Genomic DNA, 16,134 nt, shown 5'->3' on the forward strand with positions numbered 1-16,134 from the left:
TGCAGGCAAAAAAACTTTGCAGGCTGAGGCCCTTGCAGGCAAACAAGGAGCTGGATTTAATCACTGGGTTTATTCAGTCCCAGCACCAGTGGTATGCAAGTCCCTTAGACAGGTATAAAGTTCCATGTAAGAACTTCCTTCAATCAGGATGTAATAACAGCTACATTTCACAATTCAAAGAAAACACATGATTTTAAACCAAAATCATTCATTTTACTTTTAGTAACTAATAAAAACTGAGAAGCTCCTACATGAGCGAGAAGATAAATCAGGTATTTTTCAAAAGATTCTTGTACTGCTGATTTTATTTTTCTATTACAATAAATGGACCTGCAGATAAAACTCATTTCTTATTCCTTTTATAGGTGGAACTTTATGCTATTTCAAACACTGATTGCATGTTATCTGTACATCAAGACTTAACATTACTGCTTTCTCTAAGAAATACCTGATAATGTGAATAGAGGTCAGATCTGCGGGAGTTTGGAGCAATCTGCAGGATTACTGTGTTCAATCAAACCTCCATGTCATGCTGCACCATTTTATCATTCATATAGACCATGTAAGTTCAGAAAAAAACATCTAAGGAATGCTCTAAAAATATTTTGTCGCAATTATTTGTGTATCATTTCCGTTTTCTGAATGAAAGTCTAACTACTAAGTACACAAAAGGAGGAGAAAAACTGAAACTAATCAATGTGGCAACCACCTCCATCAATGAGCAAAAATAGGTTTTCCAGGTCAAAAAATGCCATGCTTTTATGCCTAATGGCTTAGGCCCCCTTACAAGCTAAGTAAATAATTTGATTCCAGTTAGGAAGCTGCAAATCTCTCTGAGACACAAAATTCTCATTACCATCTATGCATGGCTCTGAGACGTTGTACTTTGACAGCATGGCATTTTTATATATTGACAAGCTGTCACCAGCATTGAGTATATCACCCCAGTGGGCTTCAGGCAGAAGGGAAAGAGGAATTGTAACAAAACCATGTGGCTTGGAAGGTGAAAGAGAGGTGTCTTACTCACTTAGGTGGTTCCTGGTGAATAATGCAGCAATTTGGGTTGCCATGACAAGGGACAGATCTGCCACATGGTGGTACACTCAGATTGAATTTGAACCACTTAGGGAAGGAGGTGAGAAGTTGCCACTGATGCTCTTACACTACATGACTTAGGACTGTCACTATACTAGGTACCTATTAGCCACTCAGTCACAGTAAATGACAAATCTTAGATACATAAAAACATACTAAGCATACGATATATGTATGTATCACTACTTATCATAACAGTGACCTATGGATATGAGGACAGACACATAACATGCAAGCATATACAGTTATTTTTACCTTGGCATGATTATAAATATCCACACAGTTTTCTGTATTAATGCTTTTTGCACAAATGATCTCACAGTGTCGTTGTAAAGCTTCAAGCTGGAAAAATTTAGCAGCAGAGAGAAGCTAAAAAAAAAAAGAAGGGAAAAAATAGTCAAAACTGCTGAGCGATACAGAATCAGAGCTTGCTTCTTTACCGTTTCATTATATTTCTTTCTCTGCCCCTGCTTCAGTTAGCATGAAAGTACTGACAGTCAGAATGAGGTTGCTTGGTTGCTTCAACCCTTTGCAATCCCCTCTAGATCATACTGGGGGAAGGTGTCCGTGAAGAGACCACCACAGGCTGCTCAGACCCATGTGCTAACTTTGGAATAGGGGCAGTGGTGGGGGGAAGAGAGAAGAAGGAAACGGCAGCTTGGAGAGTCTCCGGTCACTCTGCATCATGACTTGGCAAGGAAGGACCTGCAATTACATTCCAGGAAAAAAAGAGTTCTGGTTCAGCCGTTCCCCAAGCTGTAGCTGAAACAGAGCACCTAGGCTGGGTACAGGGGTGTCAGCAGAAGGACCAGGACAAGAGGACAGAGGAATTCAAACCAGATGATGATGACCACCCTGGGCAGACTTAAAAGTCTAGAGAGGCAATAAACTTCAAATCTGTCATCTCAGCAGGCTCAAGGAAGTGGAATCAAATCTCCACATGCGCCTTGCTCTAGTTTGTGAGCAGCAGTAAGGTCATGTCTAGGCCATGTACACTAAAACACTGGCTGACTCCACATTACTCCAAGGAGTGGGTGCACAGTGGGATACAATGCAAAGGTGGAACCAGCTTGGTGCGAGGCAGTGCCTAGTTATGTTAGTGTCATGTTTGTATCATTGTACTACCATGACTCTCCCGCCATCAGGACTCAAGCTGACCTCCCTCTTCAGCCCTGCATCCACCGTATGGATATACTACCTGGATTCGTGCTGCCTTGGGATCTGTGGGCATGACCTGAACCCACAGGGTGAAAATAGCTTGAATTTTGATTTCTCCAACTGATTTCAGCAGTGCCAAGATTTCTGCTATTGCTCCCTTTCTCTCCTTTCACAGCAGGGAAAAGGGATTTCATTTTCTGTCTTTCCATGTTAAATCATTGCCTCTTGCTCTCTGCTCTGGCTTAGGAAGCAGGGGTTCTTCACTGTTGACACCTTGCTCTAATCCAGCCAGGTCTCTTAGGCCAAGCTGTTCAGGTGTTCAGGCATTTATATGGCCCTTACCATCAATAACTGCATGACAAAAAGCTATCCTGTGAATCCCAAAAGGGCTTTCACGCCACTAGGCAAGAGCACTGGGGAACAAAGCCCTGAAACTTCCATGACATTACTCTTAACTTCTCCTATGCAGTCTGCTTGAGCTCTGCTTTAATCCCATAAATAAATCCAAGTGTTCAAAATCTGCAGTGCTGATGTGATAGCAGCCAGCTGGCCCCAATTATGAATTGCAGCAAAGATTTCTGTGGAGTATTTCTGGTGCTTCTTGTTATCTTATTTGTAATAAGGCAAGTTGCTAAATGCAGTTTTGAAAGATAAAGCCAAATCCTATTCCAGCTGTCTCTGTGGCTCAAGCAGTCACGTGCTGGTTTGTAATTACTGTAAACTGTGAGGAACCGTGGCTAGATCTGTTATCAACAGATCAATCAATCAGTCACACATTCTTGAGTCACAGAAGTTTTGAGATGTCAAAAAAGTAGAGCAAGCTGCCAGCTGAACTGCAGCACAAGCTTTTTAACAGCCTAGGTGGTAACACAGGCATCTCTATAAAGCTGTTGTACTGCCTCATCTAAGGCTCCTTATTCCAGGGAGGGTAAGAAATTCAGGAGCTTCTTTCAAAACTACAAGTGAAATCATACGAGATTTCATACAAGCTATGAGAATCAGTGACCTTGTCCTTTAAAGATCAGAAAGTCAGTGTGGGTATGCTTAGTTGAAAATCCACCACCCGCACCAGAAAGGGGTAATTTCAGCCCCAACCAGTTCCATCCTTTGACTGCCAGCAGGGCTGGTACGGATGTCCCTGTACCCATCAGAATTGATTCACCCTGGCCACTTGTACCCCAAAGAGTTGCTCCCAATCTGTGGTTAGCAGTACTTTGGTAAAAGCCAAGCCTTGCATAGATGCCCCAGGCAACAGTGTCACAGGGACAGACTAACTAATAATGTAAGCAACAATAAAACATCATGGTGGTAGACTATAATCTGTACACTAGCTGTTCAAGATTTTAGTATTTACTGTCCTGTATTATTTTTGGCTGCCATAATTTGATGACTGTCAACAGGAAACTCCCTCAATGGCTATCAAGAATTTGCTCTAATATCTCTTAGTTCAATTTAGTTGAGGTCATTAGGTTGATCATAGCTGGCAATGACAGTGCACAGTATTTGGAAGAGGATGACTTAACATCCATAGAGGTTGTGGATGTGTGGCTACATTGACAGCTCAGTCAGCCCAGCTGGCTTGGTTTGACTTTCACAAATGGGCACAATGGCACTGGATGTTTTAAATCCAGTGAGAAAGGGGCAAAGAAGTCTCTGTAGCTCAGGGAGCAGCTTAAAGGATTATTCAGAAAACTTGACAGTCACATGCTTGAAACTGAACTGAACTGTGATTCCAGTGGGATTTCTCGCATGGGTAAAGCCTGGTACATGCCCAAGAATTCTCCTGAGTGAAGAACAAAACTGGATGCTTTTATGCTGTTGAGATGGGTCTGGACATGTAAGCCTGAGCTAATAAACATAAAAGCAAGAGTATGTCAGAGGGAAGCTGACTGGCCCAGCTGTAAAAGAGCACCTCACCTATCAGGCTGAAAGATAGAGAGGATGGTATACTATGCTGTTGGGGGCTGATTCCAGATTGTGGTAACATCAGCTTTGCATTTCCTTGACAGAGTCCCTCAAAGCACTTACCTATATATTTTTATTTCAGATACTTTTGGGGGGCTTGATGACCATAATTTTTATACTCTCTCTTCTCTGACAGCCAACTTCATACTGGTAAAAGTTACCATTAACAGATGACTGGCAGAGAAGGAGACTGAGAGCCTCCTGCAGGACTCCAGACAGCTTGTGCACTGCTGGCTCTAACAGGAGTGTTCATGTCTTGCCCAATGGCCACATGCCCTTTGGTGAACGGTACAGAGATCACTTAGCATTGCTCCCACTGCAATAAAGATAAATGTCTCTTACCTCCATAATTTCATTATTTTTAATCAGGAGTGACTCTGCGCCTCCATAATAAAGATACTGCATAACCAGCTGTAATAAAACAAAGGAAGTGTTTATAAAAAGCAATCCAAGACATCAGGGAATAGGGAGTGATGTAGTAAAGATTGCAGGCAATACCTAAGGCTCTCCAACACCACCAAGGATTTATAAATAAAACCAGCCCAAACCTCCCAATTTCAAGATATATTTTGTTACTCTCTCTCTCAAAGTACATCACTAATTCAGGAAAACAGCATATATAATGGTTATTCCCTTCTTCCTTCCCTGGCAATGGCACCCCCACCTTCACCCAGCTGTGTGTGGGCATGCACGGATGATGAGAAAGAGTGGGGGAGGCTCTGCATTGTAATACAAGCCAGCTAAGATCCCTCTGCAGTGAGCTTCCAGCAAGCCTAAAGTTACTGTAGACAGCTGGGAATTATCTGCAGCAGTAGCAGTCAATACGTGGAACTGTCTGAGCTCTGACTCAAATAAAGGGAAGCATATACATGTACACGCTTCAGATACAGAAAGAAATCTCTGTATTTTCATGGCAAAAAATTGACAGAACAACACTGCTAAGGTACGGAATGAACTGTTTCTCTTGCAAGTCTGTCCATTAAATACAGAAAGAGCTAGCAAGAGAAAAAAGAGTCAGGTGCTTTACCTTGATATGCTCTGCTTTGTCGGCACAGCCCATATACATGCTATTGAATCTGGTTGGGCACAACATTTGCAATCAGTAGCATTCTGCAGCTGAAAACTGTGCTCATGAAACCACTACTCTGAGCTATGTGTTGTCCAAATACATACATACTAATTTGAACAGGGCACGTTCGACGTTCCTATTACATGTTCCATTCAAATTCAGTGTGCGAACTGACTTTACCTGAAAGATGGGGTACTTCACATAGTTGATCTCAATACAAGTACTATCAGATGCGGGCTTGCTAGACAGCAGTGCTTTAAACCTAGATAAAAAGGAGCAAGACTGAAATACCAGCCCAATTATCTCTGTGAAAAGGCACAGTGAAGTGGAAGGACAGCATCAGCTCTTGCAAATACAGTACACTGAAATGAAAGGATTTGTCACAAAATGCATCAAGACTTAGACACTGACATAAAGTTCGAACCAAAAGGAAGATGCCACTTTTTCAGGAGATTTCAGTCTGAGATTTTGGAACAATACATCTAATAGCATATCAAAATAAAATGTACATAAGAAATTTGGATTCTCTAATGGTGCATATTACAAAACCAAACCCTTTGTTTTCTTTCCCCCTCACCCCTTGGAGGCAACATGATCTTTAGGAAGACACACAACATTTACAAATCGCACACCTTTTTTTGGAAGCACATAAATTTTGGCCTATGTCCATTATGCTGCTTTAAAAAAAGGGTTTTGGAAAAAAATATTAATGCAGCTACACTAAGACTTTCAATGCTACATATATGTAGGCTCAGTACATTTGTGTAAGAAGAGGCAGGAGAGAAAACTGGACAAGTTGCTGTTCTCTGGTTATCAAACCCTGAAATTCAGACACAAGTTTCTGGAGAAAACCCCACATTCTAAGTTAATAATTGCAGATTTATGTGAGACATATCTATAGGTAGCAATCTATTTCTCAAAACCAGATATTGATCAGAAGACAAAAATAGGAAATATGCTGTCGGAAACATCTGCCCTTGTACTTCCTTATTTTGGTAATTCACCTGACCTTCTAACAGTAGTGCGAAGCTTGGCTTATCTATCAAGACAAGCATTTGCTGGATGGTAACCTTTTCCACATCATAACTGCATCTTGTTAATTAACATACAGATAACAATTGATCTGCTTTTACTAGTGTCAAACTGTATTATGAACACAATTTAGTAGGTTTAAAGCTGGAGTTTGGAACATGTTTGTACCTCTACCAATAAGCTCCAAACCAAAACACCCATTTCTTAATAGAAGGCAGAGTTAGATACTGCAGTTGCTTTCCGCAAATCTCTTTACTCTGTGGTGTGGGTTGGCAGCACAACTAGCATCAGTTCCCACAGTAGCTCAACTACCCAAACTCAGTGGCTTGTCCTTGCCACATCTTGAAATAAGCTCTTATGGAGGACCAGCTAAAGTTGTTTCAAAGCACACCTTTAATTATAAAGCTGCATACAAATAAGGTTTGGGTTGTGCTGGGTAACCCACGTCCAGCACAGGGTGAGCACAGGGAACAGACGATAAATACTGTCTTTGGATACAGTATGATATGTTTCATAATTACTTCATTGTATTTTAAAAGGGTCAAATGCTGTCAATGAAAGCAGTGATAGGAGTTTGCTTTTGCTGGAGGCTGCCTACACCGATGCAAGGCAGGATTTAGCCACTGAGAGGATAAATCATTGGGAATAAAAATATTAAAAGACTCCTCTACGATCAAGAGCTGGATGCAGCAAGGAGCTCCATGCAAATGCTCCTCAGTGGAATGAAGTCAGATGCACGGCCAGAAGCATGGATGATTTACTGGGTAGGAACCTAGTGATAGCAGGACTTGTTAAACACCCTGCAGATCAACAAGAAACAAGCTGTTGAGATGTTCTTCATAGGAAAAACTTGAAGGCTGGGTCACTAACCTTCGAAGAATTTTAACATAAAAAAACAAACCAAAACAATGAACCCCCCCCAACCACCTACAAAAGAAACCCAAACACCCCAACAAAACCAAACCACAAAATTAAGTTTGATTTTTGTTACAAAACCAGAAATGCCTCTTTATTTTACCTTGGTGATGCAGTAAATAGCAACACTCTATGTGCATAAAATGGTCTTCCTTCCACCAGAAATGTAACATCTGACATCTCTTTGTTGTTAAGAAAATGGGGATCTAGAATCACAAAAAGAAGAAAAAAGAAAAAAAAAAAGCCAATAACTTTGGTTTGAAGAGGTCATGAATGTACAGAATATTATCCTGGTTTGATAAAAGATGACAATAGCGTAAAAGGATATTGTTTTTAAAGAGTAAAGCCTATGAAACTGCTGTGGACAGCCTGAAACCCCAGACAGCCACATGGAGTTCAGATGAAGAGAATTCAAAGCTTTGAAGTCTGTGAGGACCTTTGCTGACAGCCAGCCATCCCTGCCGAGAGGAGCTGGCAGAGCCTCCCAGCTCTGCTACCCAAAGTAAACTGCAGCTGAATGGATGCTGGAGGGCCCTATGCTTATTTATACCCTGTTACACCCCTCTCCCTTTGTGGGGAAGTCTTTCTGCCCAGGGGAAGAGGGTCCTGGTAAAACCTCTCTGGTCTTCTCTTGGTCACATTAAAATGACCTGGGCTCTGTCTGCAGGCAGGGAGGGCTGTGCTCGTCCAGCATCACTCACAGCCAGCCACAGCATTTTCATATGTGGGCAGACATTTGGCTCCAAGCTTAGATTCCAGCCTAGTTATCAACACAGACAAATCTTTGCAGAGTTATGGTCCCACTCTACACATCTGATGACCCCCCTGATTTCAGTGGGAGTTTCAGGTCAGGCTAAGTTTGGGGCCCTTTTTCTGGTTCTGCCTTTCAGATTCAGGTTTTCCTTTGACTCGTGCCCACCCAGCACACAGCCAGAACACAGACTTCCCACAGCTCCCCTTGGAGAAACAACAAGCACTTCAAGCCATGCTTACCTAGGCGAGAGGTCTGCTTGCGCTTAATTTCAACAAGCTTCGGAATAGGGTAGGGTCCATAGCAATGAGTGAAAATGACAGAGAGCTGCTGGCTGATCACTTCATTCTGAGCAAAAGAAAACAGATATATGAAATGTAAGCTCATTGTGCAAAGGAACATCAGTATGTCAAGGAGATGTTACACTGTTCTCAAGAATTGCCTGTTTTGAAGCTGAAGAATGTGATTCATAGAATCATAGAATAGTTAGGGTTGGAAAGGACCTTAAGATCATCTAGTTCCAACCCCCCTGCCATGGGCAGAGACATCTCACACTAAACCATACCACCCAGGGCTTTATCCAACCTGGCCTTGAACACCACCAGGGATAGGTGATTGCTGAAGCTTTATTAAAAATCAGATTTTAAGATTATCAGTATTTGTTAGAAATGACAATTCCCATTTACTTGATCGCTGTGTCTCCTATAAGAATTAGTTAAAAAGGGAAAGTCCTCTCCTTGGACCAGAGGTCTTTCATTTCTAAAAAACTCCATAGCTCCTGTCCCCTCCTTAGAAACAAAGCTCCCTTACAATAGTGATTTCATTTTATTTGCAGGCTTGCTGTACTGGAAAATGACTTTTTGTCGCTCTCTAGAAAAGGGTCATCGATCATGTTTTAGAAAACCAGAGCTACAGACAGATACAGCTGTACAGCCTGCATGCATTTCTAGAAGTAATAATCTCACAAACAGACCCTCCCCTACAAAGTGACCAAAGCATCACAGTCTGCCACTGCGTCTCTCTTCATTCATTCTCAAATGTTTCATTAATGTGCTCTTACAACACTAGTGCTAGCTTGGGCATCACTGTCCTAAGGAAGCCATGAGACCATAACAGAACCAAGTCTGGCTCCTGGCTGTATGCATTTGTTCCAAGACTCTAAGGGTACATCCATGGGACACTTTGCTAAGTGCTAAGCAACTTGAGTGTTCATATGCCTAAGCTGCAAGGATAGTGAAATGGATTTAGTGCTTAACTACCTAAGTCGCAGCCAAAAGCAGGCTTTAAAAGCTTTGGCAAATTTTCCCCCATGCTTTGCTGATAACAGGAGCAGGTCTAGCCAAGTTCAATGGTGCCACATGATGACATCTTTTAACTGTGCTCTCGGTTGTTGATTCTGTTCCACACCAGGAAGATGAAGAGGCGAGGCAGTTAGGTATGAGAGGGTTCAAAGCCAAGGAAATAAGCAGGTGAGGGACAAAACACCCTAAATCTTAATAGAAAAATATAGGGAGTGTAGATGTTATACTAAAAATATCTCCAGGCTTATAGAGCAGAAATTGAAGCTTTCCCTTCTCTGAGCGCATTTCAGCTCAGTTTTAACAGTGGTTCTCCTTAAATCCCACAAGAGACAAGGAGGAGCAGCGGAGATCTTGTAATGACTCCCTCACCACGCCTAATCAGATGGGGTGGGAAAGGGTAGAGCTGTGTCCTCACAGGCACACGCTGATGTCAAAGGAAATTACACGCATTCGCCTGCAGCCGGGAGTTGGCTCCTATTCCTACGTCAAGATGCAGCATTGAAAGAAAGCGTAAGATAAGAGAAACAGTGATACTAAGAGACACCATTTAGCACTGTGCAGGGACCAGCCCTCAGAGAGGGTCTCACCGCTGTGGCTCCAAGACAAGGAGGATGTCGCGCACTGGGGGCGTCTCTCTGTTCAGCATCTTCCAGCCAGAGCTCTGCAAAGCGCTTCACAAAGGGAGTGAATCACAGGGCAAAGAGAAAAGGAAGGTTTAAGGCCACGATTTAAAGAAGGAAGTGACTCAGCTGCCAGGAGGGCTGGCTGGGATTGCTCTAGACAGACAGGGCAGAAAGAGCAATTGCTTCTCTGCTCGGAAGGGCTGTGCTGAAGCACTGTGGCTGACTGAGTCAGTCAGGGAGGAGTGTGTCTGGGGGGATGCTGATTACCAGCAGGGCAGCTCCCAGTCGGATCCAGCAGATGCTAAGAAGTCAGTAAATACAAGAAAGGATGGGGATAATTCTGTGGTTCAGAGCAGAGGGACACTTCTGGAGAGGAGAGGCGTAATTGGAAAAGCAATGCTCACCTTTACCCGTGGTGAATAAAGCAGAGTAACTGCACTGAAGAGGATAGCTACTGGCAGCTCCCTCTTGAATCTGCCAGGGTGCACAGGTCCTGTCTATGCTGTTGAGGTTTTAGTGGGTCCATGAACTCACCAGTCATAGCCACAGCTGTGCCTGGGCAATAGCTTTTTTAAAAGGCACAAATACATCAATACAGACAACCGATCTCCTCCTTCTGGGGTGCTTGTGGGCATGCACTGGTGGAGTACCTGGGTATTGACTTCCCAGAGCCTCATTAGGAGCCAGAGGTCTCACTCACCAGTCTGAGCTATGGCACCACGTGCCAGGATGTCCTGGTGCACCGAGATCAGGGAAGAACGCGCAAAACCCAGTCACACAGGTGGGTGAAGATCCCTACTCATAACTACAACCGACGTGACAAACCCCATGGGAGCCTGCCTATGTAGACAAGGAGCTGCCAGCTCCCTGGGTCACCAACAGGGCATGAACCCTGTGGTGTGCAGACACAAGCCCATTATAAAGTCCATTATAAAGCCACCTTGCCACTGACTGCCCACAAGTCTGAAAAACACAGTGCAAACAGCTCAAATTATCTCAAGATGTGATACATTCACGTAAGAGATGCTTAAAACCTCGAGAAAAGAGACCTTAGGACTGGCACATCAAAGAAAGTGGGGCCATCAGGCAGACAGTGGCTCGATGCGCTGCGGAACTTCAGACCTCCAACACAGGACTCTGATCTCATTTGGCAGAGAGGAGGTTTGCAGACCTTTGGCTTGTGTCGATAACATTAAATACTTACAACACATGCCACTGAAAGGCTAAGAATGTGCTTGTCTCGAAAGTTCATTTAGAGTCATTGCTAACAAACAGCAGCAAGTTTTCTCCCTGAGACACAGGGAGGGGAGTGGTGAGCTATTACAGCACAGCAAGCTCGCCTCCCACACCACCCCGCATGCAGCCAAGCTCACAGGGCTGTGGCTCTGGGTCTGCTCCCCACAGAGCCACTGATGGCTTTTACCAATAAACCAGGCAGAAAGAGGCAGCAAAGAGGAAAAATGCTTTGTCTGTGGAAAAAAATGGCTCTTTAAAGCCAAATCCTGCTGTTGGAGCAGACTGAGCTGAGATGCCTATGAAGTAACATGGAACTCAAATGCATGAGTCCATGACCTGGGGCACCAGCATTGCTCTAGCAGAGAGGAGGACATGTCCAGCCTATTCAACCTTCCCCTTTGCACAGTGCCCACACTGGGAAGCTCAGAAGATGCCCTGGTTACCACATTCATCCTGTTTAAGCACGGAGCTGGATAATTTTATCCTATCACCCTACCAGCTGACTGTGAAAGAACAGCTGTAAGAACTTGCAGCAGCAGTTGTGGGTGGCGATATTAACACCAGAAGAGCAAACCAAAGTTTGTTTTCTTGCTGCAGTTTGATGTTGGAAAACACTGTGCCAGGATGTGAGAGGCTGAGATCTGGAGCGAAGCCAGGTTCCTTTCAGACATGGGCGTTCACACACAAAGTGAGCTGATGCGCGTATTCTGCTGTAGGAGGGGGAAGAAAACCTGGCATAGGATATAATAACAATATTTACCTAGCCACAGGGGTAGTTTACAGATAGGCGAGAGGGAACAGGGGACAACAGTGAATCTTCTGAGGGAGATGGTGCTTCCAGCAGAGGGTTGGTTGGTGAGCAAGCAACTTTGCTTTGTAGATACAAGCGGTCTCCTGACTTAAAAGCGTTTTTCAGCAGAGATCTAAAGGAATTCCCCCGCTCCTGGTGAATGCACTTGAACTGCGAGGGGAATTCTTTTGAAGCAAAGCTGAAGGTTTTCAAGTTGCTGGAGCAGACGTGAGTGGATGATTGATCTGAAAAGAGGTGAAGACCTTGGTGGGGAGTGCAGGGCTGTTTTTTCTTGAATGTCCATCTGATGAAAGTCTGTGGCAGGACTCAGGAAAGGCTCCTCCAGACTTCAGCACATACTCTGGGAGAGCTTGCTCCATTTCAGCTTCCCCAGTTCAACCCAGCCTAGCCATTCTGGGACATGGACCTACAAGGTACAAGACACAGCTGGGAAATACATAGCCAGCTCTGTCCAGTACCTGTGGAAGGTACATGTCATCTTGGTGGCTATGCTCCAAACTCTCAAGGGAAGAAGTCTGGTAGGATTCATCAGTTAGACTAAGCTTTTACTCTTCTCTGATCACACTGTGCTTCACTTGCCTCTTTGTCATAGGCTCCCCCACTCCCACATCGTATCTCTCTGGGCCGCTCAAAACCCATACCAATTAGTTCCCTTTACTGGCTTATAGATACCCCACCACCTCCACATTGGTGCCCTCTGCAGAGGTAACAAGTCAGGCTGCTTTGCTTTGCTTCTCAAATCCCAAGCAGTACTTTGGGTTTTCCTTCCATTGATGTTACCCTCACCAGCTCCGCCCTGTTAATGCTGTTTTAACCTAAGTGTGCCAGGCCCTCAAATTCCTCTACCACAAAGCCCCAAAACCAAAAGCTCACCACATTAGACAGAAAGGTAAAACATTTATTGTTCTGGGCTTGGTGTCTGCCTCTTAATACACAGCAAGCAGAGAAGCACGCTGTTCATGGAACAGGGGTGCTGTCAAAGCCATCCCTGTGAACCTTTTCCATCCTTGCCTAGGTGTTTCCACTACAGTCCTCTGGCATAACTCACTTTTGTCAGCTGCCTCAAAACGGATTAAATGCCACTTTAGAGGGTCACTCCTAGATGATTAAGTAGCATACACATAATTAATACTAGTCAACAGCTGCAAAGGTAGGGAAGCCCCAGAGGTTGGAGATACAGTTAGAGGCAGTGAACTGCACAACAAAATTGGTTTTGTTAGTGCCAGGCTCAAGTCCTTCCACTGCAAATACAAACGGAAAAGAATTAATCACAGGTAAGGCACAAATGGACCCTTCAGTTCACTTCTGGGAAAGCTGCCAAGCCTCCCTTTCAAAAGGCTCCTTATACCACAGCTGTGCATTGTATGTAAAGAGTTCAGATCCCCAGGCACAGTCTAATCCCTGGGTGAGAGCCCAGAAAAGGGCAGGTGTCACATCCATGGCATTTATTTACTGTAAATGAAGAAACCGCTCCTGTCTCTGGCAGGGAATCAGTTTAGAAGGCAGACAGAGGGTAAAAAAAGAGTCAAACCTGTGTTAGTACAAAGCTGAATCTGCGTTACGAAAACACGAGACGGGGTTAAGAGTTATTAACATGCCACTCAGTACCTGGCGTTCGCATCTCACATGGGGAATGCACGATGTACATGTGTGGATAACTTTCGTCCTGGTTATTCTGAACTGTTTAGACACAGAAGTACTACAAATGACAAGGGGCAATGAATGTTACAGATCACTGCAATTTCTTCAGAACAGTGAAAGCTGCCTTCTGAAACCACTCAAAGTCCCAGCCAAAAGATCAATCATTGAGCGCAAGCTGGGCACTAGCTGACACACAGAAGGGCATTAGCCACTCCGTGGAACCCATAAGCAGGCACTTTAGCATCCTGGAATGTGTTCAGGGTTATTTTTCAGTGCAGGTTTTGGTGTGTCTGTCTCCTCTGTGGGAAGTCCACATTTTACTTCAGTTAAAGTGTTTCAGTCATCAGCCAAAATACTCAATTTTCAGGTGTTAATTTTTTCAAGAAAGGTAAAATATTACATGGAGAACGAACGTTCTAATGAAACCTGTTACTAGAGTAAACCCTCAATTTGCTCTTGAGAGGCAGTTTAAACAAGGAAGTAAAGTTTCACCCAGAATAGAGGGGTCTTTCCTGGTCTGTCTCCTGGCAAAAGAAACATACACAACACTCTCCTAGGAAAGGGCTTTCCTGTAGGAGCTGATTACAACGCAGTGTCTGCACAAGTGCCATACGGGGTTCACCAGTCCTCTAAGCCCTTCCTGCAGAACAGAGTAGTCTGGCTTCATACAGCAAAACACAGCTTCACTCAAGCCCATCTTCAAATATTAATTTCAGCCCATCATGAAGCAAGGGACAAAAAGGGGAATTTTCCAGCTCCTTCTTCCAGTGCTACTTCCCAGCTCACATGCAGACCTTGGCGGAAAGCTGATGTTTGCTGACCACCATGTATGACCTGAGTCTGTTGACATTCTCCGAGGAACCTCGCCTGACATTTGTTTTAGAGGGATTATATCCAGAAAGACCACAGCAATAAAGAAACAGGATGCCCATCTCAAGTCTCAGCTTCTGAACATTCTGCTGCAGCAGAGCAGGCAGGTGTTTCAGCCTTTCCTGCTGCTTTCTGTTTGCTGGAAACATGAAAGGCAGAGGCTACATGCTGCTCTTTGTGAACAGATATATTAACACCACCCCCCAAGTTTGCTTTCTATGATATTTTGGATTCCAAGTGGCTAAGTTAATGCTGAAAAGAGTACTTGAGCTTTTAAACTATCCAGGCCAGGTTTCTCAAGATACCCACATGCCTCTTGGAGTTTTAAAACCTGGTTACTGTTTTGAATTATTTGTTCTCAATGACTGTCAACACCAGACTGATGGCTGTTATTCAAAAAGCTTAGCCTTCCAAAAGAGCTGGTGCACCCCTGCAGGTCCCTTCAGCTGCCTGTAGATACCTCTGTAGAGGTTGGGAAACTCTGCAGGAATTGTAAATCCTGAGGAAACATCTTTGCAAAGTAGTTTCCTGCATCTTTCAACAAGCCTGGCTGCACAGTGTGAGCAACACCTCACTAATGGGCTAGGTTTTAAATAAATGACCTTGTCACTGACACAAACTGATGGGAAGGATGAAGAGAAAGCTGCAGAATGCAACGGAGGCCATGGTGATGAAGGAGCTCTCCCATGACTTTTCGAGGTGATTTTGTCTTGGATACACTGGCAGGAACAGTCCTAAGCCAAGTTTTCCTGGTGCAAAACACCTCCAGTGTGAGGCACAGCTTCAGACAACGCTTCAGCACGTGCACTCAATGCACATGGGGACTATCACATGCACTCTGGTGATGTGTGCCCACAAAGGATCCAAAGTAGTGCCAAATAGCAGCTCCTTGCCCATGCCATGGGGGGAGGGAAGGGAGAAAGTTGTAAGAGAGATTATTTGGAATTAAAAAATTGTATTATTTTTTCCTCAAAAAAATAGGCCAAGGACAATCTGATGTAAATTGCTGCACGCAGAAAAAGCAGTGGATGGAACTGGCTCATAACCTCATACTACCAGCAGCAGTGCTGGCTCGTCTGCATGGATGGAGCTGCGTGATTTTAATGACAATTCAAGCTCACGCAGAGCTCCAGAGTGGAAATCTAAAACCAACCTCCTCTAAAGGCCAGATGTGTTTAACTTCCAAGGTTGTGGTTTTGAGTCTCTCCCTTTTCAGGCTGTGGAAATGTCAAGATCAAACTGAAACAGCTCCAGGATTTTCATAGAGAGAGGACAAAGGAGCATCCCTGTACGTTCAGCACACTGTTCTCAAGAGAATCTCCCTGCAAAAGTGGAAGAGCTGACCTGTGAGCCCCCACCTTAAGCACTATAAGCCCACAGATCTGGGTGCAGTCTCCACACAGCTCTTTTGAAAGTGTCTGTTTGGGGTGGGGGGGGGGGGAAGAAAGGGGTAATCTCAGACCAGTGGCCAGCCCTCAGGTACATGCACTCATCAGGCAAATACAGTCCTCTGACATGAGGCAGGAGGTCAATCCAGCTCAGAGCCAAGCTCAGGAAATGCAAACCTCAACCTCAGATGGAGGCAAAGCAGAGCTTCCTATGAGAAGTCTGGGGGGCATCCTCCAGGACATGAAGAGCACAGCACAGATACCAACAGGCAGGAATTC

At 44.3% G+C, this 16,134-nt stretch overlaps 1 protein-coding gene across 2 annotated transcripts in view; it reads right to left on the bottom strand.

The window, feature by feature from the left end:
• Positions 1-16,134, bottom strand: part of ABTB3 (ankyrin repeat and BTB domain containing 3) — a 171,780-nt gene that overhangs the window by 2,802 nt on the left and 152,844 nt on the right. For both annotated transcript variants that reach the window (XM_065679529.1, XM_065679538.1), the window contains exons 12-16: positions 8,228-8,333; positions 7,338-7,440; positions 5,468-5,549; positions 4,561-4,629; positions 1,351-1,464 (exon numbers count right to left, since the gene is read on the bottom strand). In XM_065679529.1, coding sequence (XP_065535601.1) covers positions 1,351-1,464; positions 4,561-4,629; positions 5,468-5,549; positions 7,338-7,440; positions 8,228-8,333 — 474 coding nt within the window. The remainder of the gene's footprint in view (positions 1-1,350; positions 1,465-4,560; positions 4,630-5,467; positions 5,550-7,337; positions 7,441-8,227; positions 8,334-16,134) is intronic.

Source organism: Lathamus discolor, chromosome 1, assembly GCF_037157495.1.
Source record: "Lathamus discolor isolate bLatDis1 chromosome 1, bLatDis1.hap1, whole genome shotgun sequence".
Classification (NCBI taxonomy): domain Eukaryota; kingdom Metazoa; phylum Chordata; class Aves; order Psittaciformes; family Psittacidae; genus Lathamus; species Lathamus discolor.